The following is a 26,382-nucleotide window of genomic DNA, read 5'->3' as shown; positions in this document are numbered from 1 at the left end:
TGAATACATCTGCATATCAGACGCTTCCATGAATGAAAAATGCATGCACCGGTAAATTGGAGGTGAAATAATACATCTGTTGTCAGCACTTTTTTTTTTTTTCCACGAGTTTCATTAAAAAAGACGTATCGCCTGATGAAGTTAACACTGCCAGTTCACTAATTGTCCCCAAGGCGTCCCAATTGCTCCGATGATGGATGGCTGCAGCGGCACCGGCCCCGGGCAGGAGGGGAGCGGGGAAGTCACCTCCCGAGGCTGTGCCCCCCCTTGTGAGGGCTGGGAACAGCGGGTGGCAGGGCTGTCCCAGCCCCCTGCGAGGTGCCAGGGCTGGATTGGGGTCCCGCAGTGCTGCAGCTGGCTCCTACCATGCTTCCTCTGAATGAGCAAGTGGGAGCATCAAAAAAAAAAGAGGAACGAGAAAGCTGACCCCGTCTGGATACATCACGGAGCCCCGGTGACATTTCGAGCTCAAGGAACACTCCCAAACCCTGTTTCCATCTTCATCTTCATCCACCAGCATCTTCCAGCCCTCCTCCAGGCCGGGAGCTCAGCAAACCCACAGTGACAGTTTTGGGAGGCCGGTGCCTGGGACGATTTCAGCTCCTGCTGGCAAAATGAGGGCGATCCTCCTGGCCATCTCCGCTCAGCACCACCTCCGCGGGGCGTCCATGGGGCGTCTCGTCTCTCCCTGGGGGTCCTGCACCCACCTGGGAGCCTGCATCCCTCGGGGGGCTGGAGGAGCCAAGCAGGACAGCTGACAGTGGTGTTCCCTGCCTCCCCGTGGGGTCCCCGAGCTGTCCCCCGTCCTGTCCCCGCACGGCCAGCAGCCGGGTTAGCGGCTCACAGCGCACACACGAGCACGCAGCAAAGAGGCAACAGCTGCTTCCCGCTGGCCCAGATTGGGATTTTAATTAAGGACAAGATTTGGGGGAATAAAGGGGAAGATCATTCCGAAAGCTTTAATTAAAGAAATGCAGGGCGAGGCAGGAGGATGGCAAAGGGCGCATCCTGCTGCCAACTGGTCTCGGGGAGCACAGACACCCGCTAAGATGCTCGGTGCCAAGGGGAGCACTGGACACTGTCCCTTGCCTGTCCCCAAGTGGGGTCCGGGCTCCTCCGGTGCATGCAGAGAAGGCTCCAGACATGGTGGGGAGGCGCGACCTGAATAAAGCCAGGGAAGAGCTTCTATTACTGCCATTTTAAGGCCATCTTTCCTTTTTCCTGGCATGTTTTCCATCGCACAGTTGCAGCGTGGGGTCCCCCCGGCTCATTCATCACCTGCTCATCACCGAGGCCGTGTGGGACTGCTGCAGGCGGCGATGCTCTGCAGGGCATTTGCAGAGGGTCAGCATGACCCCAGGAACACCAAGGGATCGCCTCGCTCCTCCACGCACTGCACGCAATGCACGTTTTGGGGTAGCTTCAAACCCAAGCTAGAGCTTTTGTCTCCAACCCTGCACTGTAGGCGAGCATTTCTGAAATCTTGGCTTCCAGAAGGAGTGCATCACTCTGGAAGTGACACCAGTGTCCCTGAGCTGGGAGTGCACCCAGGAAAGCAAAGCTGATATCGAGGTAACCGCTTCGGTTCATCGACGTTCCCATCTTCCACACCCCGAGCAGCTCCAAGATGCAAATCAAGTGCAAAAGCCACCCCGGCTCGCCAGGCTCCTCCGCAGCCCTCTTCCCACGTGCCTGCAGCGTCTGGAAATCAGCCGCCTGCTCCGGCACCCTCGGTATTTTGGGAAAGGTTAACGCAGCCTGCGACGGGCCGGGGCCACCACGCGTGGGGCTGGGGAGCCTCCTGGCAAACCTGCTGGAGCCCCGGGGCTCCCACGCGGGAGGTGACCCCCGTGGGGACCCCAGCGCCGCCCCGACATGCGATATTTTCAGGCTTTGCACCGTGAAGGCTTCCTTTGCTCGCCCCCGTGCTTCCCCGCCAGCTTTGCCACCTCTGAAAAAGCAGCAGGGATGGGAAGGGAAGGGAGGGCTGCACCCGCTGGGCAAGCCAGGAGCTCTCACCCAACCTCTTCTGCTCCTTTGTTTTGGGGTCCTGTGTAAGGTAGCACGGGGTTACCTTGGTTTTTCAGCACCCCACCCATGGGGGAAGTTGCCACTGGCCCCAGTGCTGGATTTGCAAACCAGGCTGCTAGGACGGGCAGAAAGGGCTCGGAGAGTACCCAAACCAGTGGTAAAAACAGAGAAAAACTTGGAAACTCACCCCTAGGGACGGCCAGTTATCGGGAAGGGCAGCGAAGCACCTGGATGCCTGTGGTTAAACCAGAGCCTGGGCTCTCCTCACCCCAAAGCACGGCACCCACCTTCTGCTTGGAGAGAAGAGCTGGGAGATGCGCCCGCAGCAGCTCCCCACAGGCAGCAAGGCCCTTCCCCACCCCAGTGCCCCTCACTTAAACCCCTTCCCCCTCTGATGGGCTGCCCCGGTCACTCCAGGTGACCCCGAAATGATTTTCAGGCCCCCCGGCAGCCTGGCTGGGCCTGGAAAGGCCACTCCGTACTGCGGAGGTCTCCCTGGGCCACCCGAAGCAAAAAGAAACCCTCCCTAAACCCAGCCTCAGCCGCCTTCAGGTAAAAAAGAAGACAAATTAAGCAAAATAAGTAACCCGCAGCCCCAGAAAGCTGCCCACGTCATCACACCCCCTGCTAATCGCTATCAGCCGGCCTCCCCCACAAACACTCTTCAGGAACGGCGTGAGCCCAAGCTCCCAGGAGCCCCACCAGCTCCCAGTATGACCAGTGAGGGTGCCCCCAGCGCACTGGGGGAGCCCATATGGGGACGCCGTGCTCCCACCCAGCCCCGCTGGTGCCACCGTCCTCGCCTCGGCCTGGGGGCGATGAGTTTCCTTTCTCTGTGGCAAGGCCTGGTCCCATTTGGCACCTCTGGGCACCTCTGGTGTATCCCCGGGGAAGCAAGCGGGCAGAAATCACCTTTTTGCTGGTGTTTGAGACAAATGAGGGGGGGGGGGGACAAAAAACCTTCTCCTAATAAGAGAGCTCAAAGTGATGGATTTTCCGTTTCTGCTCAAGTTCTCTCCTCGGAGGCACTGATACATTTTTAATGGCTCTCGCTGTAGTTATTAAGTTATTAATTGAAACAAGAGCCCTCGAGCTTGGCCCCACAGAAGGCGAAGCCCCCTGAGCCCCCTCCCCATGCCATTATTTGGGGTCACTGCACCCCACGCACCCCCCTCCCAGCACGTCCCCACCTCCCCGCTGCCCCCGGCCTCATCCTGCCCGGCTCCGTGCCACGGTGGGGGAGAGCTCGTAGGGCAAATATTTCGGGATGAAGCCCCCATGTTCCCCCCCGTCCCCCCCTTTTCCCCGTCCCATTGCGCCGCGGCCACGCGAGGCGCAGCCCCACGGGAGCCCACGGGCGGCCGCTGGCCGCTGCCTCCCCCTCGCGGCGGCCCGGGGACGGTGCCCCCGGTCCCGGTGCCTGCTCCAGCCCTAAAAAGGGCCAAGGAAAAGCACCCCGGTGCCGTCACCCCACTCCGGTGTCCTGGGCTGCGCCCACCCATCCCCGGCGGCTGGAGAGATGAGGGTGCCCCAACGATGAAAGGAAGGACAAGGAGCTGGTTTGGGGGGGTGATTTTATTGAAAAGGATGGGGTCGGGTGGGTACAGACCGTTCTCAGACATACAGGGCCGGAGGGGCTTTCGCTGCGGTCAAAAAAAAACTCTCCCACCTTAAAGCCAAGCTGGTGGCACCCAGCCCCAGCCGAGGGACGCGGAGCTGCTGCGTTCGCCTCTTCCGCAGCGCCTGGCTTCATGGGCAGGGTCCCAAGCCCACCCCGCAGGCATCGCCCAGTATCTGTAAGGGCAGAGGTTCCCCTTCCCCGAAACACGGGAGTCAGGATCGCGTCCAAGAGGAGAAAGGCAGCCAAAAATAAAAACATGCAAAAAAAAAAAAAATCGCCATTCCCCCAAGCACCAAAACAAGGGTGAGGTAAGGAAAGGGGAAAGGGTTCAAAACAAGGAGAAAGGGGAAAAACAAAAGCTCAACGTGCAAACAAAAACAATCCAAAGTAAACGACTATGAAAAAAAAAAAATTACAATTGTACAAATTTGTACAGAAGCTGCAAAGCTGTCCTACCAAGCCGGTATCGGTGCGCTCAGCGAGTGCCGGGTGGTTTGCAGAGTGGGACCGAGGTGGGGGGGGGGCATGGAGAACATCAATCAGCGTATATTACACAAAGAGGTGGGGTGGGGGCCGGGGTCAGCCCAAAGCTGAACAGGGTTCGTCCATCTCAACACCTCTGATGCTTTTTTTCAGGGCTTGTCCGCCCAGGGAGAGGGATCAGACCCTGGGGAAAAGCCTTTCAGCAGGTGGAGGACCCCGAACGGGAGGGAAATGCACCCTAAAATCCAGACCTCCAGGGCAGGGATTTCAGGAAAAAATGTTTTTAAAAGATTCGCTTAAAAAATAGATGCATTTCTTTAAAAAAAAAAAAAAGAAGAAAAAAAATCTTAGCCAGGGTCTCTTTCAGGAGTCTTCCCCACCACCCCAAATTTAGCCAGAAAATTGCTAGCCATTTCACCAAAACTGCTAGCCACACAGACATTCACACATTCATCGTTGATTTTAAAAAATATATAATATATAGAGCACGCGCACATACACCCACACAAATATATATTAGAAAAGGAAAAAATCCCTCTGAAAACTCAATCTATCAAAAAAAATAAATCCACAGCCGGTGCGTTTGTCCTGTGACCACGTACAGCAGAAGACAGAAATCCCTTTTGCTCCCGTAACTCCTCGCAGAGCGCTGAGGCTGGGGGAGCAGGGAAACACATCAGGTTTTCACAGTGGATTTGCTAGCGGAGAAGAAACCGCTCCTCCCTCCTCCCCCACAGAAGGGCTTTTTAATTTATAGCAAGTTAGATTAAAACGAGGAAACGCGTTACGAAGTCCATTATATATAGACGGAAAATGTACAACTGTCAGCAGCCCCCGTGCAAGTCGTTGGGTTTTCGGTTTTGGCTGACATCTCAGCGGGCAGCCGCGGGGCTCGAAGGCAGCTCGGGACGCAAGGGTGCCAGCAGGGCCTCCGAAACGAGGGGTGTCACAGTGCGAGGTCTTACAGGAGCCCGGGCTGGGAAGGGAGATGGAGCAGCGTCCTCTCCGGCCGAGGAGCCGGGAAAGGCAGAGGCAGCGGCTGCGGGAGGCGGTGGATGCCTGCTCTCCCCGCGTCCTCCAAACCTGAGGCTGGAGGGGAGGCTGGAGGCAGCCACCAAGGACCCACTCGTCCACCCCGGCCCCTCGGGACACAGAGCACCGTGTGCTGGGCGAGGTGCTGCGGGAAGCGCGGGTTGCCACTTGCGTTGAGGTGGGCTCATCCAAAAAATGTTTCCCCCTCCACCTTCGAGGGACCGCCGTATGGAGTCGGTGAGGGGGTGGGAAGGGGATGCCAGGTCTGGTGCTGCACTGAAGGGTCGAACCAGGCATTGAAACGGCTTCTTGGGGGAACAGCGGTGTACCCAGGGAGCTCTGGAGCCTCCTAAAAAGTTGCCCAGGAGCCTGGGGGCAGAGAGCCAGGCACAGAAGGGACACGGTTTGGGGAAGGGGCTTCGGGCAGCGCAGACGAGGAGTGGGAAAGCACAGCAGAATGTTTTCTCTCTGCCCTCCCCAGTCAGCAAAGGGGAAGAAAGGTAAAGACTGTGCCTGTTGTGCCAGGATTGATGACAGCCGATGCTCGGCCCCGCTCGGGTACCGTGGGCACCATCCCCTCCTGGTGGGGGACGCGCCTGGCACCCGCGGGAAGCTCCCGAGCCTTCGGTTGTGGTGGCTTAGTCGGGAAGGTGTCGGCTTCAGAAGGCTCCCCCCTGGGGGATTTCAGTTACGGGGCAAAGAGAAAAGAGACTGCAAGGGCGGCCAGGTCCGGAGACGCCCGTGGGTTGGGGAAATGTGATCTGTGCAAACCACCACTGACTCGAGTCCTCGTCGGCTGTGCTGCAGGGATGCCGGGTGGAGGGGACTGCAGGAAGCCGTGAGCTTTGAGTTAGGAGTCTTCCCCGAGGATCTCTGTCACGAAGGAGGCCATGTCAGTCTCTTTGGTGTCGTGCAAGGTAAAGAAGGGGTGTTCCTGCCGACAAGAACCAAGACGACATCAGTCACATCGCAGGATAGACCAGCTCAAAAGCAGCCCCGGGGGATGTCACACAGCTGGCCAGGGGGACACCAGTGCCCTCTCCAGGCTCCTGTGGACACCATCCTTCAGCTCAAAGCTTAACGCTTCCAGGTTTGGCATTTCTGGGTTTAACCCCACCCCGGCAGCTGTGCTACCACCGTTTGACACTGTTTGCCTAAAGCCACCAAGAGCAGATAGGAGAGAGGGAGAAAACACCTAGAAACCTGACCTTACCACCCCTGAATTCAGCACGCCCTTCCATCTTAGCTACACCCACCCCACTATGCACCTGAAAATCACCCCCATGTCTTGCTGCCCCGTTTTGCTAGGGCCCTTTATCCCAAAATGTTTCAGAAGTGAGACAGAGGCCAGCAGAAACAGCTCCGCACTTACCATTAGTTCTAAATAGTTCATTCGCTCAGCGGGGTTCTTCCTTAAGCTGGAAGGAAAAAACACAAGAGAAAGGCTGTAGGATCTTTTTTCTCTTTTTTTCTTTTCCTTCCCCTCACACCCCCGCTTCTGTATGGGGTCTGTGGGATGGGACCTCCACTTCCCAGGCACCACGACTCCCTTCTCGTGGGCTGCTCCGGCTCCTCTCCCTCCCTAAACCACGCGGCCCTGCAGAGCAGCCAGGGAGGGAACCGCAAAAAAAAAAAAACATGAGTGAGGGTTTTGCCACGGAGGGGACAAGCCAAGCAGCAGGCAGCCTTGCTCTTGCCCCCAAACCAGGGAAGGAGGAGAGAGGATTCCCACCAGCTGGCAGGCTGGGCAGAGCGCCTCAAGACCCGCTGGAGCCCTGGCACCTCCCCAAGGGGCTCAGAGCACGCCAGGAGCAGGGGACACCCCGAGGGGAGCAGCTCTCCAGCCGTGGTGCCCGCAAAACCACGGATCAGCTCTCACCCCGAGGCACCCAGACGGTGCCAGGGGTTTGTTCTCGTTTCATTGCCGCTTCGCCAGAAACCACCAAAATTTCAGCAGCGCCAACAGTAAAAGGGGAAGAGAAACTCGGCACCTTCCAGCAGCCTGGGGTGAGTCAGGCCGAGAGCAAAACCCGCTCGGGCTGCGCTTCCTGCCGTGGCCGAATGCCAGCTTGGTACAGGGAGGAAGGGAGAAGCGGGCTCCAAAGCCAGACAAACCCAGCCCCACGCCTTGCTCCAACCCCTGCAGACCCTTTCGGGCAGGCCAGGGGAAGCCACAAACCCTTCTGGAGACTCACCACTGCGCCGTGAAGTCCACAAAGTCCTTGGAGAAGCGGTCGGCAGGCAGCTGGGGCGACGGCTCCTCCACCACCTGCTTGAGCTGCTGGAAGGGGGTGCCCCAGGACTCGTACGGGAAGCGGAGAATGGCCAGCTCGATCTGGGGACGGGGACAGGCTGACGTGAGACATTGGGGCCACCTTCACCCCACACAGCCTGCTGCCTCCGAGGCTGCAGCAAGCTCAGATTCAGAATGAAAAACCTCTTTCCTTACAAACAGTTCTCAATTTGGGTCACGCTACCTTTTTTTTTTTTTTTCCTTTTTAAATACAAAAACCCAGAGGCCAAAAATACTTCCTTTTGAGGCCTGCTCAGCAAATTAATGCATTTACAGGAAGCAGACAAAGATATGTAAAATGGGATTATTTTAAAAGATAGCAGCAGCGCGCACACCGTTTCTGCACTGGCTTCTGAAGTGCTCTGCTCACCATGGACTGGCCTCTGGGCCTCGGGCTAGTGCTGCATGAGCACAAAAAAAAAATCCATGAATCCCCCAAAAAACTGCTAGAACATAATTTAGGAAGACTGTTGCCAAACCACTTCAGTTACTGGGTCGCTGGTACACGTCAGCCCTGCTCCATCACCCATTCCAGCAGGAAAAAGCCCTTCACAGCTCCTGGGCATCTCATGCCAAGGGCCAGCTCCTGTCTGGAGTTGGACAGCAAAGCCTTCAGGTCTGCCTGGCTGGGTGGGACGGGATGGGAGGGATGAGAAATGTGCAGGGATGTGGAGCAGAGCCAGGGGCCCCCATCTGGGGAACTCAGCTCCCGCTGCTGGAGAGCTGAATGAAGCCAGCAGCCCAGAAGGGCCTGGATTAGCCCTGCACCTCCATGGCCCTAAATTCAGCCGGTCTGAAATCAATCACACCCCTCCAGAAATAAAAAAAACAGGAAGCCAGCCCAGGAGGAAGACATTAAAGGGAATCAGGTCAGGGCTCCTTTCAGCTGCAGGCTGGCAGGCTTTCAGCAAGGTCCCCTCTCCCATCCAGCACTGGAAAGGTTCAAAGATGTCGTCACTGACACAATCTCCCATCCCACAGCTTCCTGCATCTCGGAGGAAAGCCGGAGCTGATTACATTTCCAGCCTGCTTCACAGCTGGCCAGCCAGCCCAGCTCCACATGGCACGGGGGTACCGAGAAGAAGGGGCTTGGGTTTGGCACCCCGGACAAGACCAGCCAGGGAAAGAGTATTTGTCAAAAGATCTGTGCAGCACACCCAAATGCTTGGATGCAGTGCCCAAAACAAAACTGTGACTAAGAGGGTGCAAGACAAACTCGTGAAAGTAATCTAGCCCCAGAGAGACGGTCTCCTGGAAAGCAAGAGAAGAGTTCTCGGGCAGCATCCCCTTAAAGCCAACAGCTGGGATTTCCTTCTTCCAGTGCCAGAAGACTTCAGCTGTTTTCTGTGAGATCCATTTCTTGCAGGAGGTAGATCCACCATCCTGTGCAGCTGCGATTTTGGAACTCAAAGCATTTCCCCTTTCTGCTGGCTGCTGCAAGCTACCCCGGAGGCAGGACTGCTGCAAGCCATGCACATCACCCCTTGCCAGGCAGGCAGGCGAACTCATCATGATCTTCCTAGCAGGCACTGCTAATACGGGAGGGGTGTGCTCGTGGGAAGGCTGCGACCCAGCCACAGAGAACCCCGCTCCTTGTAACCAGCTCTGCTGACCACCTCGCCAGCCAGCGCGTGGGGAACTGCAAAGCAAAGCCTTGCAGGTGGCTTTAAAAGCCAGGCTCGGGGATGCCCACCAAAGCCCAGCGGCCCTGCATGCACAGGGCAGCACCACCCCTCCGTGCCCTGGGTTATCTGCTCATGCCCTGAGCTGTCACGCTCAGAATTCAGCCCCATTTAGCGGGCATCCACCCAGGGGTGAAAGCATCAGACCCCAGTGCCTGCAGCAGGGTCGGAGCCCCCCAACGCAGACCCCATCCCACCCCCTGGCCTCAGCCCGTGGCCTTACCATTGTGATCCCCAGACTCCAGACATCCGACTTCACGTTGTAGCCCTTCTGGTTCAGCTCAGGATTTATTCTTTCTGGCTGTAAGAGCAAAATGGAAGATATTACAACTCTGTCTCATCTTCCCAGTGCAAACCACACACAGCAAAGCTCTGGCTCCAAAACCCAGGCTAGGTGGATTCCCCTGGGTCATGTCCCCGCGAAGGCAGGGTTTGAGGTTAAATCTACGAGCACCGATGAAAGCCATGTCTTGTTCCACCTGAACGCCACAAACACTCCCCTCCAGCTCCTGAGCGTGACTCGTACCGTCCCTGCCCCAGGAGCACAAGCTACCCACACACACCACGGATGGCAGAGGGAAATTCATACTGACTTGAGAGCATGGAATGAAATGATCCTGCCAAGAAAAGCCTCAGCGTTTTCTAACCAAGAAGAGCAGCCCGTCCAACCACCACAACCACCACCAGCCAGGCTTTTACCCTTCTGGGAAGGGAAGGTGGCAAAGGAAGAGCCTGCTGCAGGATTAACACAAACAGGAGGGCTTACAGGGAGGGTAATCCCCTCCTCGAAGGATCCTGCTGGATCAGGAAGCCCAGAGCACTCTGTAATGGTTTTGTGTCTCAGGACAGAGGTGAATCCAGACTGATTTTTGAGAAAGCCTTTGAGCCGAGGCTGGACGGCTCCCCACGAGCACACTTACAGCCATGTACGGTTTGCAGCCGGCATCCATGGTCTTTGCGACCGAGTCCACCAAGTAGCCGCTGATCCCGAAGTCGCACATTTTCACATGTCCCTCCTTGTTGATGAGCACGTTGGAAGGTTTCACGTCTAAGAGAGAGAACACAAGAGAGCAGATGGGGCCTTTGCAGAGGTATCGCAGAGCCTGGGACAACACCGGGAGCTCCCCACTGACCTGAGAGGGGACCAGGGAACCGAGACAAAACCCCACTGTGCTTTTATCGAAGTAAATATTCACAGGCAGGACTATAACCCTGCCCTCCAGGCAGAGCAGGCCTGGAGATCAAAAGATCCTTACGCAGTTGAAATAAAAATGCTGAGGAGCTAATACCCAGCTCCTTAGGGGGCATATGTGTGCCCAACACAGCCTTGAAAGTTCAACCCCTATCAAGTTCTCGGGACAGCTTGTCCCATGCTCGTCATGAGCTGTCCACAAGGAACTACATTAAGATGAAGAGCAGGACCTGGGTGTTACGATTCCCATCTATGATTTGCAAGGTCTCCTTCAGCTCTCACCTTGCCAGAACTACTCAGCCAGGAGGGGTATGGGATTTTGTCCCCAGGAGCTGCCTGCAATGCATCTCTGTGCTCAGAGAGGGCCAGAGATGTCCACAGAAGTACAGGCAGTGAGGAACTCAGTCATGATATTCAACCCTTCATCCAGAAAGGATGAAGAGAACAACATCACGCAAGGAGACACATTAAAGATACATCTCAGGAACAGGTCTTGGGCACCCGGGTCTGCCCACCATGACCCCAAGTGCCACCAGACACCACTGCAGGGGCCCCAGAGGCACACTCCATACAACTTATCTCAAAGTTAGCACTCCAACCACAACACACGAATCCCATCCAGCACCTACCTCTATGGATTACGGACAGTTTACTGTGCAGATGCTCCAGAGCCCGTACAATCTGGTGACAAACAGAGCAGAAGAGTACTGTTAGACACACGCAGCACCAGCATTTCACTGCAAACACACCACCCATTTCTAAACGCTGTGTGCCTGAGCAGAGACCTCCGACAGGCTGCACTCAACCCCCCATGAGGGCAAAACACAGCACTGAGTTTCACGTGAGGGGTGGCATGCATCACTGCAAGGCCTAGGGGGAGCACAAAACCACTTATGAACCCAAGAGGCACTCACAGACACGGCCATTTTCCCCAAAATGTCTTCAGGGATGGTTTTCTTCTTCTCTAGTACTTTCTTGTAGAATTTATCTAGGGAGGTGTCCATGAGCTCCATGCAGATCCACACGTCGCCCTGCAGATAGAGAGAAAGCAGCTGAGTGGGAATTCCCTGGAAAACCCCAGGAGCTGAAGGGAGTGGTGGGGACAGACAAACAGACCCTGCCCCTTCCACCCAGGGCAAACCGAGCTCCCCAGGCACCAGCACGCTGCCTCCACACCAGGCAGCGATGGGCACAGACGTTCAGGTACCACCAAAACTGCCTGCAACAGCCTCCCTAGGAGGGTCTCCCTGAAATCCAGCCCAGCCAAGGACAACGTGGGGACAAAAGGGACCTGCTGCACGCTGCCTGGAGGAGGCAGGAGTTCGACTTTGCCCCATCTCAAGCAGCCCAGCTCGGCTGAAGAAAGCCAAGGTGGCTTGAGATAGCTTTGTGCCTTTGGAGAACCCACACACCCCAAGGTGTTGCACAGCCCAGCAGCTCCCCACCAGCCCAGTACCTCTCGGAAGAGGGCTCCGTAGAAGGTGACGGTGTAGAAGCAGTCGACCGTCCTCATGGAGATATCCAAGTCCATCAACAGCCTCTTCTGCTCCTGAGTGTTCACAGTCGCTCGAATCCTCTGAGACAAATATACAAAAAAAAAGAAAAAGAAGGTTTTGATGTAGGTGGAGTTCTGCAGCCAGTAGCACCCTCAGGCGATGCCCAGATTCCCTCTTCCAGACAGCTCCTTAAGGGATGACACCACCTAAGCCCAGGGCTCCACGCCTGGATTTCAAAGCCTGCTTTGAAAGAGCCACACCAGGCTGCACAGGGACACCGGAGGCTGCCGAACCCAGCGTTCCTCAAGCCTCCCGCACCTCTCTGTCCCCATTTTGTCACGACCAGGAGCTGCACGTCCCAACCCCCAGCCCTCTGGCAGGCAGCTGAGCTCACCTTCACGGCCATGATGGTGCCGCTCTGCGCGTGCCGGACTTTCTCCACCACTCCATAAGCCCCACGGCCCAGCTCCGAAATCGTCACCAGGTCATCAGCTTCCACCTCGAAGTTCTTTAGGGAGAGAGGTAAAAAAACAAAAACAATCAGACATAGGCATGCTTATCGCCAAAGGCAAAATCCAAAGCTTGCATCTCTCTCATGAAGAGCATTCCCAAATGATGGTGCCTACAGGATTCCAGCAGCTCTAGGCACCAGGCTCAGAGGAGATGGATGCATTTTTCCCTCCCTATTTGTTGCGCCCCAAACTCACCAGAGCTCACTAAATTCTCCCTCCGAAGCTAGAGCTGAGGAGTTTCATCCTTACAGCCAGGGCACGCTGCCCCTGGAAAGGGCCCCAGCAGTTGGTGCCTGTCTGCCCGCTCAGGACGACCGCCCCAAGGATATTTCTGCAGTGAACAACCCGCAGGGTTTCAGCAGCTCCCCTGCCAGCATGGGCAGCGATTGGGATGGGCACCAGATCCCCGTGCCCAGCAGGGCATCCCCGCCCACCCCCGTGTGACCGCAAGCACACCCGCGTGTCCGACAGCACCCAGCTTGTGCAAAGCTGCTCTTAGATGCGGTGGCACACGCCGCAACCCGATTCCCAGCATCGGGCAGCTCGGATCGTGCCTGCTTTCAGCACCTCATCCCGCCACCAGAAAGCAGCCAGCAAGGCACAACGTGAGCTAGCACCAAGGGAAGAGCTCAGGCGAGCGCAATTACAGATTTCATTTCAGGCTGAAAAAAAGACAAACCCCCAGTGTTCAGGCAGCCGAGTGCAGCAGGGAGCGAGCGAGCCTGTGCGCAACCCCCAGACAAGTTTCCCTAAACACGCGTTACCCTGTAATTGCCTGCGCTGCTGGGCAGGGCATAAACTGCTCGAGTGAGCCACGGGCTATTTTTGGAGGCTGCATTCATCGCTCCTAATAAGTTACAGACCTCCTTTCAACCAGGCAGAACTTCAGCCAGCCTGCGAGTCCTCCTCCGGTCCCGGGGAAGAAAAATAATACCAGGATGCCCAACTGACCCAGCAGCCACAAAGGGTGGGAAAAGCGTGCGCCGCGTCGGAAACACCGCCCGCGAGCAACGCCCAGGGCAGGAGGGAAGCAGAACCCAGTGCTGGGGGGCCAAAATGGGAGCCGGGGCTGCCGGGCTGGTGGCTAGCCAGCTCCCCAGCCACGCTGGCCACGGGGCGGCCAGCAGCAAGCAGCGCCGCCGGCCCCGTTTACGCGAGCCAGATGTGGCTGGCAGGCGGCCGAGGCAGGGAGCAGGAGAGGGCTGGGGTTGAGCTCAGCGGTGAGATATGCGCTGCCTGGCACGGGAAGGTGCCGGCCCTGTCCCAGGCAGGGCGGTGGGTGCAGGGGAGAGGAGAGCAGGGACGTGAGGACCCTGCAACCCGCCCCCGTCCCGCTGGCCTGGGCAGAGGCAGGGTACAGGCTCGCTGCTCCTGCAGCAGCCTCCAGGAAGGATCTCGTGGTGCTTTTCAGGACACGTGTTGTGCAGTTGTTCCAGGTTATTGTTGTGGTTTTTTTTTTTTTTTTCCTGGCATTTACCCACAGGCTTCCCCAGAAGCTGGCAGTTCCCAGCACGCTCCAGGAACCAGGACGGCCCTGCCCAGGGGCAGGGGCGATGTAACAACAGAATCAGCATCCCCCCCGCTGCATCCCTCACCCCCTGCCCTGCAGAGGGGCAGAACATCACCTGCACAGATCGGATGGACCCAAGGTCATCCTCCACCCCATGACCCAAACCTTCCTCCACCCCACGCAGTGCCACTCCAGTGCCCAGAGCAGACCCCTCCTGCAAGCACCAGAGCAGGCAGAGCACAGCTGCCGAATCCCTTGGAGAAAGGCCCTGCAGGGACGGCAACCAGCACGGAGAGCTGTCCCCACGCTGCAGCGCTCGCCCAGTGCACACGCTGTGCCCAGGCTGCCACAGGGAGCCTCTCTCCCCGAGCTATTAATACACAACAGCTAGAAAACAACAAGGGCCGTGGGGCTGTGCCCTGGACCTAGCTCAAGCTGCCTCTTACTCCTCCTTCCATCCTAGCTCTCCCCAAACCCTTAAGCCTTGCACCGAGGGGCCCCGATGGTGCCCACGGAGCGACCTGCCCAGCCTGGGGGGGAAGCAGCAAGGCGCAGGGCTGACCCGAGGCACCACCCCGCATTTTTAGCTCACTTGCAAACAGCCTTCCGCAGCCCCAGGAGAGCCCGTAACAAGAGAACGAAATAAAAGAGCAGCAGTGGCTATTTCTAGCAGCGTTTTTTTTTTTTTATCAGGTCTCTCAAACTGGAAGAAGCAAAAAGAAACCACGTCAGCACGTACTTTATCTCCGATGGTGATGAACGTCCTGGAGTCCAGGTTCCTCGGGGGCCTACAAGGAAAGAGACAGAGTCAGAGGAAAGCACAGCTCCGTGGTCCCCCTCCTGCAGGGCCAGGTTTCGTGTTCCTTCAAGCGCTTTCAACCACTGCTTTCCACCGTGCCTTGTTGTTACGGGCTCAGATCAGCCCCCTCCAAGCGCTCACAAACGCTTTTATCGTGCGAACACCACCCACAAAGCATTTGCTGAACGCAGCCAGCGAGAACCCCGGGGAGTCAGTGAGGTGAGGCGTGCATTGAACCAGCAGGCTACGAAACCATCCCCGCTCGGGAGGCGAGCCCAAGGAACCCCGACTGATCAGATGAGATGTTTCTGCGGCAGAGCGGCTCAGCTGTCATGTTTTGACAGGCAGGTGTTGTAACAGGACAGCCACGTAGCCCGAAACACACGCCTAGGGAACAACAGGTAATTCCCCACCAGTGAGTCATTTGTGTACACTTGACGGCCTGTTCCAGGCAGCCTGGCATGCGGAGCAGCCACCATTTCACAGCGTCACACTTTGCACAACACCACGCTGGCAAAAAGCCTTCCTTTATGGCTTTTTCCCCATCGTTGCCCACTTCCCACTACTGGTAGCAGGGTGCTTTTGGAGCAGACATTAGCCTTTTGTCCCTCGTGCTTCGCTTCTGTGCTTTCCCCAGCTGTGACCTTGTCAGATTGGAAATTGAGCAATTTGTTTTAGCCTCCTGTTTAGCTCCCATCGGAGCGATGCAGCAAGCTCCAGCTTCAAGGAAGTGCTCAGGCTCGTGGCAAAAGCCTTGCACTGCGCAAATATTTGCATTGCACCTCGAAAAGTGCAGAGAAAAGGAATCACGGACACCTGGCACCAGCCTCTACAGGAGCGCTCTGGGCGTGCAAGCACCCTGCAGGCTCCAGGCTGACGCCTTCGCCAAGGGAAATTCAGAGAGATGCAGCCACAGGGGAAGGAGGTGGCTGCTGCGTGCATGCCAGGCTGCATGGCACTAACGGGGGACTTCCCCAGCTCCCCCGCTGGGGGATCTGCCCTATCTGGGCTTTTAGGGAGTGAAATTTCCCCTCTGAGGATTTCACTGCTCTCCCGGAGCTCTCAAGGGTCTCTGGAGAGGGCTCCTGGAACAAGCAGGGCTCAGCGGCGGGGACGCAGCCCAAGGTGTTTTGGGAAGAGCATCACAGAGCAGGAATTTCAGCTGCCTGCTTTTCGTCAAACCGCACTTACGTTGTGTTGGCAACGGGCTGCTTGATGGGGACACATGTTATCCTCAGCTCCCGCTTCTTCTTGCTTTTCACTGGAAGAGAAGACGCACACGTGAGCAATTGGCATTTTTGTTTTTCTTCCTTCAAGCATCCTCCCACCCGCAGCCACCCAGCCCAGGGGTGCACCAACAGAAACCGTTTTCCTGGTCTCACGCCTTGCAAGGCTCCTCCAGCCACCCCAAAAGTGCCTGTTAACCCCCGTGGCCATTAAGGGTTCCTCTGCTTTGGGGTTTTTGATTTCTGGCGTTTAGGAGACGGGTTGAAGCTGCCGTTCCTGCTGGGCGCTCACCTGGTTTGTGCGGCTCCAAGGATCCCTTGGAATCTGGAAGAGAGCAGAGAGACACGGGGTCAGTTTTGGTGCTCCAGAGCAGCGGGCACAAAGCATACAGCCCTCACGGCCCCGCGCACGGTCAGAGGAACATGCCGACAGGACAGAGGGGTGCTGGCACCCAGCCCCAGCCCGGGCTGACCAGCCACAAGAGGTCCCCACGCCACCAGCCGTGCGCGGGGCCCCGACCAGCTCTCCGCTGCCCCAGCTCCTGCGCTCCCCACCAGGCCCCAGGCTCCCGGCCGGGCCAGTTTGGGACGCATGGAGCCGTTTCTCAGCGGGTTCGCAGCCCCACAGAGCCTGCTGCACGTGGGAAGGGACGGGGCAGATCCGTCACGGCTGCAGAAGCAGGCAGGGAAGCGGCCAGGCCAGCTCTGCTCCACGCCGACAGCGGGACGAAGGCCACCAGGCCACAAGTAAGCCAGGCAGTAACTAACTCCCACCCCAAAAGGGGACACCCCCACGTGCCACCAAGGGAAAACAGCACAAAACCGGGCAGGAGCTGCCTGTCCCAGCACTGCCAGACACGAATCCAGGCCTGGTCTGCGCGGGCTGAGACCTGGGAGAAGGCCGGGCCCGTCAGGAGCAGCCCTCAGGACGCTCTCCTGCCCAGCTCCAAACAGCACAAGGAGATCCGACAGCCCCAGGGGGGTCACACACCAGCAGACAAAGCCAAGGGGACAAGAGACAACCAGTATAAAGGTCCAGAGTGCAACTGGGGCTGCAGCATGACCCTAAGAGCCCGGTGCCCACCCCAGGACGCGAGGCCATCCCAGGGAGGCTGAGGGACCACACAGCCACAGCGGGTCGTGCGCTTTCTGCCAGGAAGGGAAACTGGGAATGATCCAGCTTCAGCATGTGTGATCCTCCCCGGACGGAGACCGAAGCGGGACGGAGCTGCAGAGACAGCCAGAGCCCTGCTTTGCCGCCCCGATCCCCTGCAGGGACAAGGGGCTGCGGTGGCCTGCAGCTGAAGGTGCCTCTAACCCTGGGGAGCAGCCCTGAGAGGTGGGCTCCGAGCACGGGGCAGGCACCTCCCGGCTACTCGTGGCCCTGGGCAGGCTCCCTGCCATGAGGAACGGCTCCTGGGACAAAGTCCAGCGCTTCCAACGCTGCTGGGAAAGGGAGGGGAAGAGGCGAGGAGCTGGGACTTGGGCAGGAAGGAGGGGAGATGCCCCCGGCCGCATCCTGCCCTGCTGGGGGAGGCAGCACGGGTGGGCAGCTGCAGCCTGGCTGCTCCGCACCAAACCCATCCTGCTGGGCTGGAAACCAGCCCTGGAGAGCTGACACTGTCCTGGCAATCACGGGGTTTGATCACCGGTTCACGAACCCGCGAGGTTTCCCTTCCCAGCCCCGCGCCCGGCCGGGCTGGCAGAGGGAGCTATAAATATCCCCGTGCACCCACTGAGGACTCTGCAAAGCACCTGGTTGAGCAACGCCGGGAGCAAACCCAAAACGGAGCCAAACGAAAGCTGCCGTCCCCGGGTTCGGGCACCGCCTTCCCTCCCTGCAGCCACCCCCGGAGCCAAAACCTGAGGAGACACCCAGGTGTGCTGGATTTAGCAGATGGCTCAGGGATGCAGGCAGCGGTCCAGGGATGCTGCTGAACACCCACCAAGCCAACCCTGCACCTCCTGCTCGGCCAAAACGCCCCGGGACAGGGCGAACCAAACCCCTGCAACCCCGTGGCTGCTCCCCCAGCCACCTTCTGCCTGGCGGAGGGCGCAGCCACCAGCCGGACCTTCGCCCGAAGCCCTGAAACAGCCCCCCCGGCGTGCATACACACACACACACGCCGTCGTCCCGGCTGGTATTTTGCTTGATCTGTTTGCTCTCCTTCTCCCCAATTGCCATAGTAACCCCCGCAGGAGCACAATGCTCCCTCTGTGCCGCCTGCTCCCCTGACAGCGCCGCTCGCAGCGCGCTGACTCACGCGGCAGGAGCGGGGTCCGCCACGCAGCCGGCCCCGAGGCCGCGGCATCAGCCCCACTGGAGCCCCAGGAGCCGGCAGGATGAGCGTTGGGGTCGGGGGATCAACGCAGAGCCTCGTGCCCGCGGTGGGATTTGAGAGCGCGGGCGGAAGGGTCAGCACGGGACGGGGAAGATCCCCGCCGCAAAGCCCCCCGTGCACCGCGCCGCAAAGCCGCGTCGCGTCTCCGTGCATCGGTTGTCCCCCACGGAACAGGAGTGGAGAGCCACAGGGCGCTCGCACCCTGCTGCAAGGAGGGCTCTGTGCACCAGCCCATCTCCCCCACAGCCCCAAACCACTGCCCCACACTTCCCAGTGTCACCATGCCAGCCACAATCCCCTTCCCCTTAGTCGCGCCCAGCCCCTGAAAACATTCCCTAGCTCCAGGGAGCACCAACAACACCAGGCTCTGCCCGGGCTGCTCACAGGGACGGAAAACCCAGCTCAGCCCAAGCCTGCAGGAGTAAAATCACACGGCTGTCCCCATGGGACGCTGCCCCCGCAGCCGGGGGAGCCAAGGCGGGGATGGGATTTGCCTCTTCCTGCTCTCCCCACGTTTGCCACGGCACCAAACCCTCTGGCATCCTGCAAACCTCCGGGGGAAGCGCTGGCAGCGTTTCTCCTGCTGCACGCAGCCACACAAGCAGCACGGGTCCAGCCGTGCAGGGGTGGAGCGGGCAGGAGCCACTTCCTCTTGAGCACAGCCCAGAAATACATAAATTTAACAAAAAAAAATAAAATAAAATAAGAAGAAGAAAAAGAAAGAGGCAAACGGTCCTGTCCTGAAGCTCTGCACACCCGCAGCCTGCTCGGGGTGGGCAGATGGTGGCCGTGGGGGACCAGAGCCCGGCACCGCTGTCCCCAGCGCGCTGCCCAGTGTCACCCCCAAAGCTGGTGGCAGCCCCAGAGCAGGACGCTCGGTGCCAGAGGAACAAACGGGCAGCGGGACGGGCCCGGCACGACCTTGCAATTCAACCCCTTCTGCCCTGAGCAGGTCCCGGGGCAGCATCTGCTGTCGGCCCCCGCAGGCGGCTGCTCTCAGCTCCCTGTCACCTGCCAGGCTCTCAGCAGCTCTCCCCCAATTTGGGACCCCACGGGAGAGCTGCTGGGGACAGGGGGACGCTTTCTGTCACCTGCAAGTCCTGGGAGTGCTCCAGCTTCGCAGGGCACGGGGCTCTTGCTAGAGAGCTGTGCAGGCACAGAGCCTGCAACTGCTCCCTGGAGCTCGTGGCGACCTCAGATCACTCCCACAGCAGCCAAATGCAGATGGGGCAACCCGGGGGCACGGCCCCATTAATCCCAGCCCCGTTACCCCCAGCCTGAGCCCAGAGCATGTCCTGGGGCACGCAGCACCGTGCGTGCAGCCGGGCTGGGGAAAACGAGCTGACCGAAGTTCCTAGCGCAGCCGAGCTCGTAACCCACGTGACGCCGCAGGCATGTAACTGCATCCTTTATGCTAAGAAAGGCACCATTTCCTCCTAAAGAAAGAAGAAAAAAAAAAAAAGGCTTTTTTTTTTTTCTCCCCTCGTGCTACAGCCTGCACCAGCTAAGACCGGACACATTCATTTCCTGGAACTGCTCAATTCAACACCAAAATCCTCCTCCTTGCCGCCGCTGCACCTCTCCCCGGGAGGTTTGTCCTTCCCACTCCGCCGGCGTGGGTGGAGAGAGGCGAACAGGACAACCTAAAGAACTGCAAATAAAGCTATTTGCCTGAGCTGACCTTTGAAATCAAACCTCTCCGTGCCTCCCCGGCGCTCCAGGTGAAGTCCTGGAGCACGGACGGACCTGCCGGGCGCAGGGGCTGCCGCCAGGGCTGCACGGTGGGGTTAGTGCTGGGCAAAGAGTTTTGGGTGACCCCAATTCCCCCTCAGCCTGCAGACAGGAGTCAAACGCTGCTGGGGAAAACGTTTTGGGTGCCCCCCCCATTCCCCTCGACCTGCAGAGACGGGAGCCAAACGCTGCAGAAAAGGCAGAGGGCTGAAGGGTGGGTCCCAGCCTGGCCGCAAAAGGAAGGGCCAAAGGAAAAAAAATAGAAAAAAAAAAAAGGATCCCCAAAGGGAAAAAAAATAAAAAACAGAGGCAGGGTGCAACAAAGCAGAGAGGGGAATTTGGCTGCTTTGGTCACGGGAGTGGAAAAAGCTCCCTGTGTAAGCGGAAAAGCGGCGCTCAACCTGCCGAGAGCCATCACTCATCAGCCTGCAGAGGGGCTCCTGCAGAGCACCGCCGCCCTGCGCCCGGCACTTCTGCAAAAAGAGAAAGAGAAAAACCCGAGCGGGCTGGACAAGAAGCCCCCGCCGGCTGCAACGGGCGTGCAAGGGCTGCTGGAAAGCCCTGGGAACACCACCAGAACAGGGACAGGCTCCTTCCCGGAGCTCTGCTGGATTTCTGCTAAGATGCCAGCGCTCCAACCCCGTGCAAAACATGCACGCTTCCAGAGCTTTAAAAATAGATCCCGAGCCGCACATGCAGAACCCCCCCCCGTCCCGAGCAAGCAGAGAGAAGAAAAACTCTGTGGACGGACCCCAAAAAAGTTCCACCGCCCCCTTTTAGCTCCGCCACCGGCCGTTCGGTGTGTGTCCCCCCGCCACCCCCCCCCGGCACGTGCTTTGGAAATTGCAACACCCACCTTGCTTCTTGTCCATGGTTTCCCAGAAATGAAGAACAGAAACGGCGCGCCTGGCGGAAGGGAGGGATGGATGGGGGAGCCGGAGGAGGGAGGGAAAAGGGCCCGAGGGATCCGCCGCCGGGCCCTTTCGGCGAGCACCGCGCCTTATCCCCGGCGGGGCTGCATGCTCGGAAGGCGCCGGCAGCCCCCCGGTGCCGTGCGGGGTCCCCGCCGCGTGCCGGGGGTCCGCGAGCCGGCGAGCGGCCGAGGAAGGCTGGGGGAGACGGCGCCGGCAGTGCCGCGTCCCCGCATGGGCAGCCGCCGAGGTTGGCCGCTCTCAGCTCGGGTTACGCTCGAAAAGCTCAACAGTTGTAAAAACTGCAGCGGGCGAAATAACCGCTGACGTCAACAGGAAGCTGGGGGGGAGCCAGCGCCGGGAGCCATCGAGGCGCAGGGCTGCTGCGGCGCATCCCGGGGGGGACGCCTTCGCCGCTGGAGGGTTCAACCCTCGGAGCCCAGCTCGCCTCTCCCATCTCAGTCCCCCCCCCCCCCATCCCCAGAATAAAAACCCAGCGGTGCGAAGCTCCTGGGCAGCGCTGCCGTGAGCCGGATGGGTTCCGGGGGGGGAGCAGCATCACTCCTGCCCTCCCGAGCCCCCCGGCGCAGAGCTTCGCGCGGCGATGCCCGCGGCCCCGTGCAGAAGCAGCGCACGAAAACACCAGGGCGCCGGGGGGGGGGGGGGGCTCAAACACGCAGCCCCGAGCGCCCACGCTCAGCCCTTCGGCACCCAGGGAGCGCCGGGCGGCACGAGGTCGGATTTCTTCGCGCCGCAGGTGCCCCGCTAATTGCTGACAACCATTACCACAACAAACAGCGCAAATATTGTTCCATTACAATACCCGCGCGGAGCTCGGCAGCTATTCCAGGGTGACAGCTGAGACGGCACCTCCGCTGGCAGAGTCCGAGCCGCTGCGTGGATTTCGCTGGTAAATAGCGAGGGAGAACGACGGAGGCGGGGAAAAAAAAATCGTCCGCTGCGCCGCCAACACGTGCGAGAACCGTGGCAGAGCATCGCTGCCCTCCCCTCTCCTCCCGGCACCACCCGGACAGGAGCCAGCGCCCGACGTCCCTGACCAAAGCCGAACGGGCTGCAGCTCTGTTTTCAATTTCCCCGGCAGCCTGGAGGGGAGATACCGTACCGGCTCCTTTACCCTCCCCTAATTACAGGGAGCGTGCCTCCGCTTCGCTCCCTGACTCGTGGGCTGTGCCGCCCCGCGCGCATTCGCCGGCGGAAAAGTCAGAGGTCGAGGTGAACGCGCATACCAACCTAATGAGTGCCTCTAATTTTAAATAGTGTTTATACAAGCCCCAGAAGGACTGCGGAAGATATTTTCCTCGGGTGCATTTCCACTCCCAGGGTATAGTTTCAAGCCGAGATCATCGGCGCAGAAAGGATGCTGACACAAGAGCTGCCCCGCGTCGGCCCCCGGCTCTGCAGCAGCGTCCCCGTCCCGTCTGGGGGATGCTCCAAGGATCCCTAGAGCCTCTCGTGGAGCCCGTGCTGCCTCGGCACACCCCACGTGCCGGGAAATGCCATTTTTTTTGGAGCCAGCCCCGTCATTTTGCAGCTCCCGGGGCCACCAGCCCTGCTGCCGGGCTCTGAGCGGCCGAACCTCGCACGCCGGGCAGCTGCCGCCGCTCCCTGCCAGGCTTCAATGAGGGGAAGAGCACACCCTTAAAAACAGCAATGAGCTCAAGCAGCAGCCTGCCGGCACCAAGCCCTCTCCCCACCCTTCCCCTGCCCACCCGCGGCCTCTCCGAGGGCTGGATGAGGCCGGGGACACCGGGAGGATGCACCGGGCTGGCAGCGGGGACCCAGGATCAGCAAAACCCCACGGGCAGGACCACGGCCCCAATCCCGACCAGAAAGCTCTACGACAGCTCTGTTTTTAAGCAAAACCTTTCAACAAAACCCAGGAGGAAAGGGAACGGGGTCACCTTTCTGCTCCCATCGCTCCAGCAGAGCGGGATGGCTCCGGCTGGAAAATGATGCCAAGAGCGATGGAAGGAGAGCACTGCGAGCGCCCGGCACCCCAAAACAGGGAGGGATTTGGGGACGGGGACATCAGCTGAAGCCACCGCCGCGGTGACGCCCCTGCTGCCAGCCCTGGGCTGCCAGGCACGCCCCAGCTCCGTGCGGCAGCCAGATAACGCTCCGGCCGGCCGGCCGGCCCCGCTCCGCCGTGGCTTCGGGAGGACGTCACCGCCCAGCTACGTTCCAGCTGGATTTTTAGGTTACCTGCGTCACCCCGAGGGATAGGGGGGGAAGCAAAAAAACCAACCACGTTTGCTTCTGCGCTTTGTTCCCGGATGGCAGCTTGCTGCCCTGCAACACGGGGGCTCCGCGCTGGGAAACCCCCAGGAGCAGAGCCCAGGCTGCCCTCGGGGAGTGTCAGAGCAGCGGCACCGTGGCGTTATCAGACACGCTACGCCACGCCGAAAACCGCGCAGCTGTACAGCAGGACCTGCGCAAAAACCTCTGCCCGCAGCCGCCCGGCACCTCTTTGGAGCAGGCACGGGGCCGGGCAGAGCATCCTGCACGGCTGCACACTCGCAGCCATCGCTCAGGGTGGATTCCCCCCCCCCCCCCCCCCAAAAAAAAAAAGCAGTGGCAGAGGCTACACCTGCTCGGAGCTCGCCGTGCTGGAGGTTTCAACTGGAGGTTTCGAGTACCTCCAGTTGGCCACAAAACCCTGTAAAGCTGGTAAAAGGGCAAAGTGTTGCCTCTTCCTGCTTTTAATGCAAGCCTTAACGACTAAAAATAAATAAACAGAATTAAAAATCACTTGTTCAGCTTCCTGCCATCCTCCCTCCAATTTACGTCGGGCGGGGAAAGGGATTTCATCCCAGTAAATGGCGTACGTGGGTACCTGCTCTGAAAGTGGAATATTTGCGGGGGGAAAAGTAATAATAATAATAATTATTATAATAATCAGGAAGCGCTCAATGTCTGCGATGTCTCCGGGAGAGGGGGGGGCAGAAGGAAAGGGAGCAGCCGGAGACGCGGGGAGGCACCGGGTGATGCCACCCGCGGGGACGGGGAGCCGGCACCCGCAGCCCGGCGGTCACAGCTGCCCGCTGAGTCAGGACCGGGCGCACGCGGCTCACACGAGGAGGGCTGTTAGCTGGCTGCAGGTGCTGCAAACTCAGCTCGGGGTCCGTGAGTCAGAACGGGTCCGTCCGTCCGTCCGTCCCCACCGGCAGCTCGACGGAGGCAGGGCCGGGAGCACCGCTGGCGCGGCAGCGCAACGCCCGGGTGCGGCGCTCCGGTGCCCAAACCCGCGCTGCACCTGAAGCCGCGCGGGGGTTTCTGCCTCACCACCCCTCACCTGCTGCCTTCACCCACATTTCTCCCCCGATTACGTCCACGCACGCACTTTTCCAAGCCGAGACGGAGGAAAGGAGCAAACTGGGGCGCAGCAAAGAGGCAGGACCCATCCCGTGGTGGGGGAACCTCAGTCTTTGGCGAGGCGAGAGGGAGGAAACCGCCGCGGACGGCAGCCACCCGCAGCCTCTGCTCCCTCTGCCCCAGCCCTACCCGACACCGCCGGGGACAGACTGACGTCCGCATCCCAGCCCGCATCCAGCTGCTGCCTGAGGCCGGCCCCAGCCGCTCACCAGCTCAGGAAGTTACAATTTGATATTAAAAAAAAAAAAAGCGCAGCACGCTTGCTAAGCTCCACGTTTTTGCAGAAGTCGTCCGCAACCGTTTCTCCTTTGCTCCTCCAAACTCCCCTGCTGCAAAGCGTCGCCCCCGCGGGCTCTCGGCGGCTCCACACCCCGAAAACCCCTCCGTGTGCCCTGCACTCGCCCGGCACCCGCAGGGCATCTCTGGCTGGTGCCCGGCTCGGGCAGCGTTTCCCCACCGCAGCCCCACGTGGCAGCCCCGGCACAGGAAGGGCACAGCCTCGCTCGCCTGCTTCCGTTTCGCTGGGGATTATTTAGGTTTTTGGTTTATTTTTTTGCTGCGCGCTCCTCGCCCCCTGCTCGGGGAATCCACCTATTCACATCGCGTCGCAACGTTTCCGAGGCTGGGTGGAAATGAGCCTGGCGGGTTTTTGCTCACAGAGCCGGTTCGAGACGTCCCGGGAAGGCAGCAGGCTCCGCAGAGGCTGTCCCGACACATCCGGCTCACGTCGCGGGTCAGGAGCACGCAGTGACTCAGTGCCGCCCAGCCTGCGGCTCGCAGCTTTTCCTGGGGCACGCTCGGGGCTTCCAAGAATCATTTCCATTTAAAAAAACGACAGGAAAAAAAAAAAAAAAACCCTTTTAACCCCAAAGGGCAAGGCGCAAGTCAGCGTTTTGGGGGAAAAGAGCGGCGCGCTGCAGGGCAGCGCATGGAACGGAGCAGAGAGGAGCTGGAAGGAGAGGTGCAAAAGGTGAAACCTGCTCGAGATAAGGGGAACACGCGCGCTGGCTGCCGGCCCCGCGGCTGCCGCACACGGCTTCCCTCGCCGAGCTGTGCCTGTAAAACCCCAGGGGGAAGCCCACGATTACCGAACGAGAAATTCTTTGGGGATCCAAAAATCAAGGGCGAAGCGTTGCAGCAGCCCGGAACGTACGCGGAGAGGAGATGCCACGGACGGGAGAGGTGCCGGAGGAAAAGCTGAGGCGCTCCCCGGTTCCTCGACAAAGCTCACGCGAGGCTGACAAAGAGCTTGGATTAAAATGCACCCAGCATTTCCAGAGGTGCCCCCTGCAGCCAGCGCTCTGCTCTTGCTGCCCAGGCATCCTCCACCAAGCCGGGCAACGCCAGGCTGAATTAATACCTGCAAAAAGCTTCCGACGGGCAAAAAAAAATCAGCCTCTGCAGAGCACGGAAGGGTGGCCCGGCCCCAGGGGACAAGCCCGGCTGTCTGCCAGCTCCCGCAGCTCACCGTCAGCCCCGCCGGTGCTCGGAGCTCAAGGTGCTCAGAGCCGTGCAACCGCAGGGATCGACCGAAAACGCAGACGGAACGGGTTGCAGAGGCTTTTCTGGGGATTTTCTGGGTGTAAGCGCGGGGTTTTACAGACAGGTGTGGAACGTGGCTGGGTCTGCCACCTCGCCGCCCCTTTACCAGGTGCTCGGGAGGAGGCGAAGAGCAGCCCTGGCACCGGGTCCGTTCGTTTTCGCCCGAAGCGCGATTTGGCAGCATTTCAGGAGAGAAACCGAGCAGTCCGCGGCGGCAGGGGATTTTTAGCTCCGCAGAGCAGCTTTCTTAAAAAGCCTTGCTGCCGAACACATCCGGCTCTTACAGAAAGAGCCACGTCACTTTTAGGGACGAGCTGCACGGGGCAGCCCGCGGCGTGCAGCACCGTGGGCAGGGGACAGCCCTCACCCGTCCTCTCCTTTCCAAGCACGGCCGGCCTCCCCTTCCCCAGCGCAGCAAGATCTCTGTCCTACAGCAGGGAATACCTCCCCCACACACCGTATTTGCTCTTTGCTACCTTTAATAGGGGAAAAAACTGGTGCTACTGAGCTGCGGGCAGCAGGAGATGGCACCTGCTCGGGCTGCAGGTGCCTCCAGCTGCCAAGAGCGGGACGGGTGGCCGAGGCA

General features: G+C 59.4%; 1 protein-coding gene across 8 annotated transcripts in view; it reads right to left on the bottom strand.

The window, feature by feature from the left end:
* Positions 1-3,592: 3,592 nt before the first annotated feature.
* Positions 3,593-26,382, bottom strand: part of MAP2K3 (mitogen-activated protein kinase kinase 3) — a 28,972-nt gene continuing 6,182 nt past the window's right edge. For 3 of the 8 annotated variants that reach the window (XM_066977567.1, XM_066977571.1, XM_048065779.2), the window contains exons 2-13: positions 16,170-16,202; positions 15,843-15,912; positions 14,592-14,640; positions 12,225-12,338; positions 11,791-11,910; positions 11,249-11,365; positions 10,964-11,015; positions 10,063-10,190; positions 9,366-9,443; positions 7,363-7,502; positions 6,540-6,585; positions 3,593-6,101 (exon numbers count right to left, since the gene is read on the bottom strand). In XM_066977567.1, coding sequence (XP_066833668.1) covers positions 6,018-6,101; positions 6,540-6,585; positions 7,363-7,502; positions 9,366-9,443; positions 10,063-10,190; positions 10,964-11,015; positions 11,249-11,365; positions 11,791-11,910; positions 12,225-12,338; positions 14,592-14,640; positions 15,843-15,912; positions 16,170-16,202 — 1,031 coding nt within the window. In that variant the 3' untranslated portion in view covers positions 3,593-6,017. Of the gene's footprint in view, positions 6,102-6,539; positions 6,586-7,362; positions 7,503-9,365; positions 9,444-10,062; positions 10,191-10,963; positions 11,016-11,248; positions 11,366-11,790; positions 11,911-12,224; positions 12,339-14,591; positions 14,641-15,842; positions 15,913-16,169; positions 16,203-17,913; positions 17,935-17,992; positions 18,212-20,806; positions 21,272-21,684; positions 21,937-24,911; positions 25,087-26,382 lie in introns of those variants that run through there. The other 5 variants (XM_066977568.1, XM_066977572.1, XM_048065787.2 and 2 more) reach the window with 5 other exon arrangements.

Source organism: Anser cygnoides, chromosome 15, assembly GCF_040182565.1.
Source record: "Anser cygnoides isolate HZ-2024a breed goose chromosome 15, Taihu_goose_T2T_genome, whole genome shotgun sequence".
NCBI lineage: Eukaryota > Metazoa > Chordata > Aves > Anseriformes > Anatidae > Anser > Anser cygnoides.
Note: the sequence above shows the minus strand (reverse complement) of the source record. Positions and strands in the feature narration are given on the sequence as shown.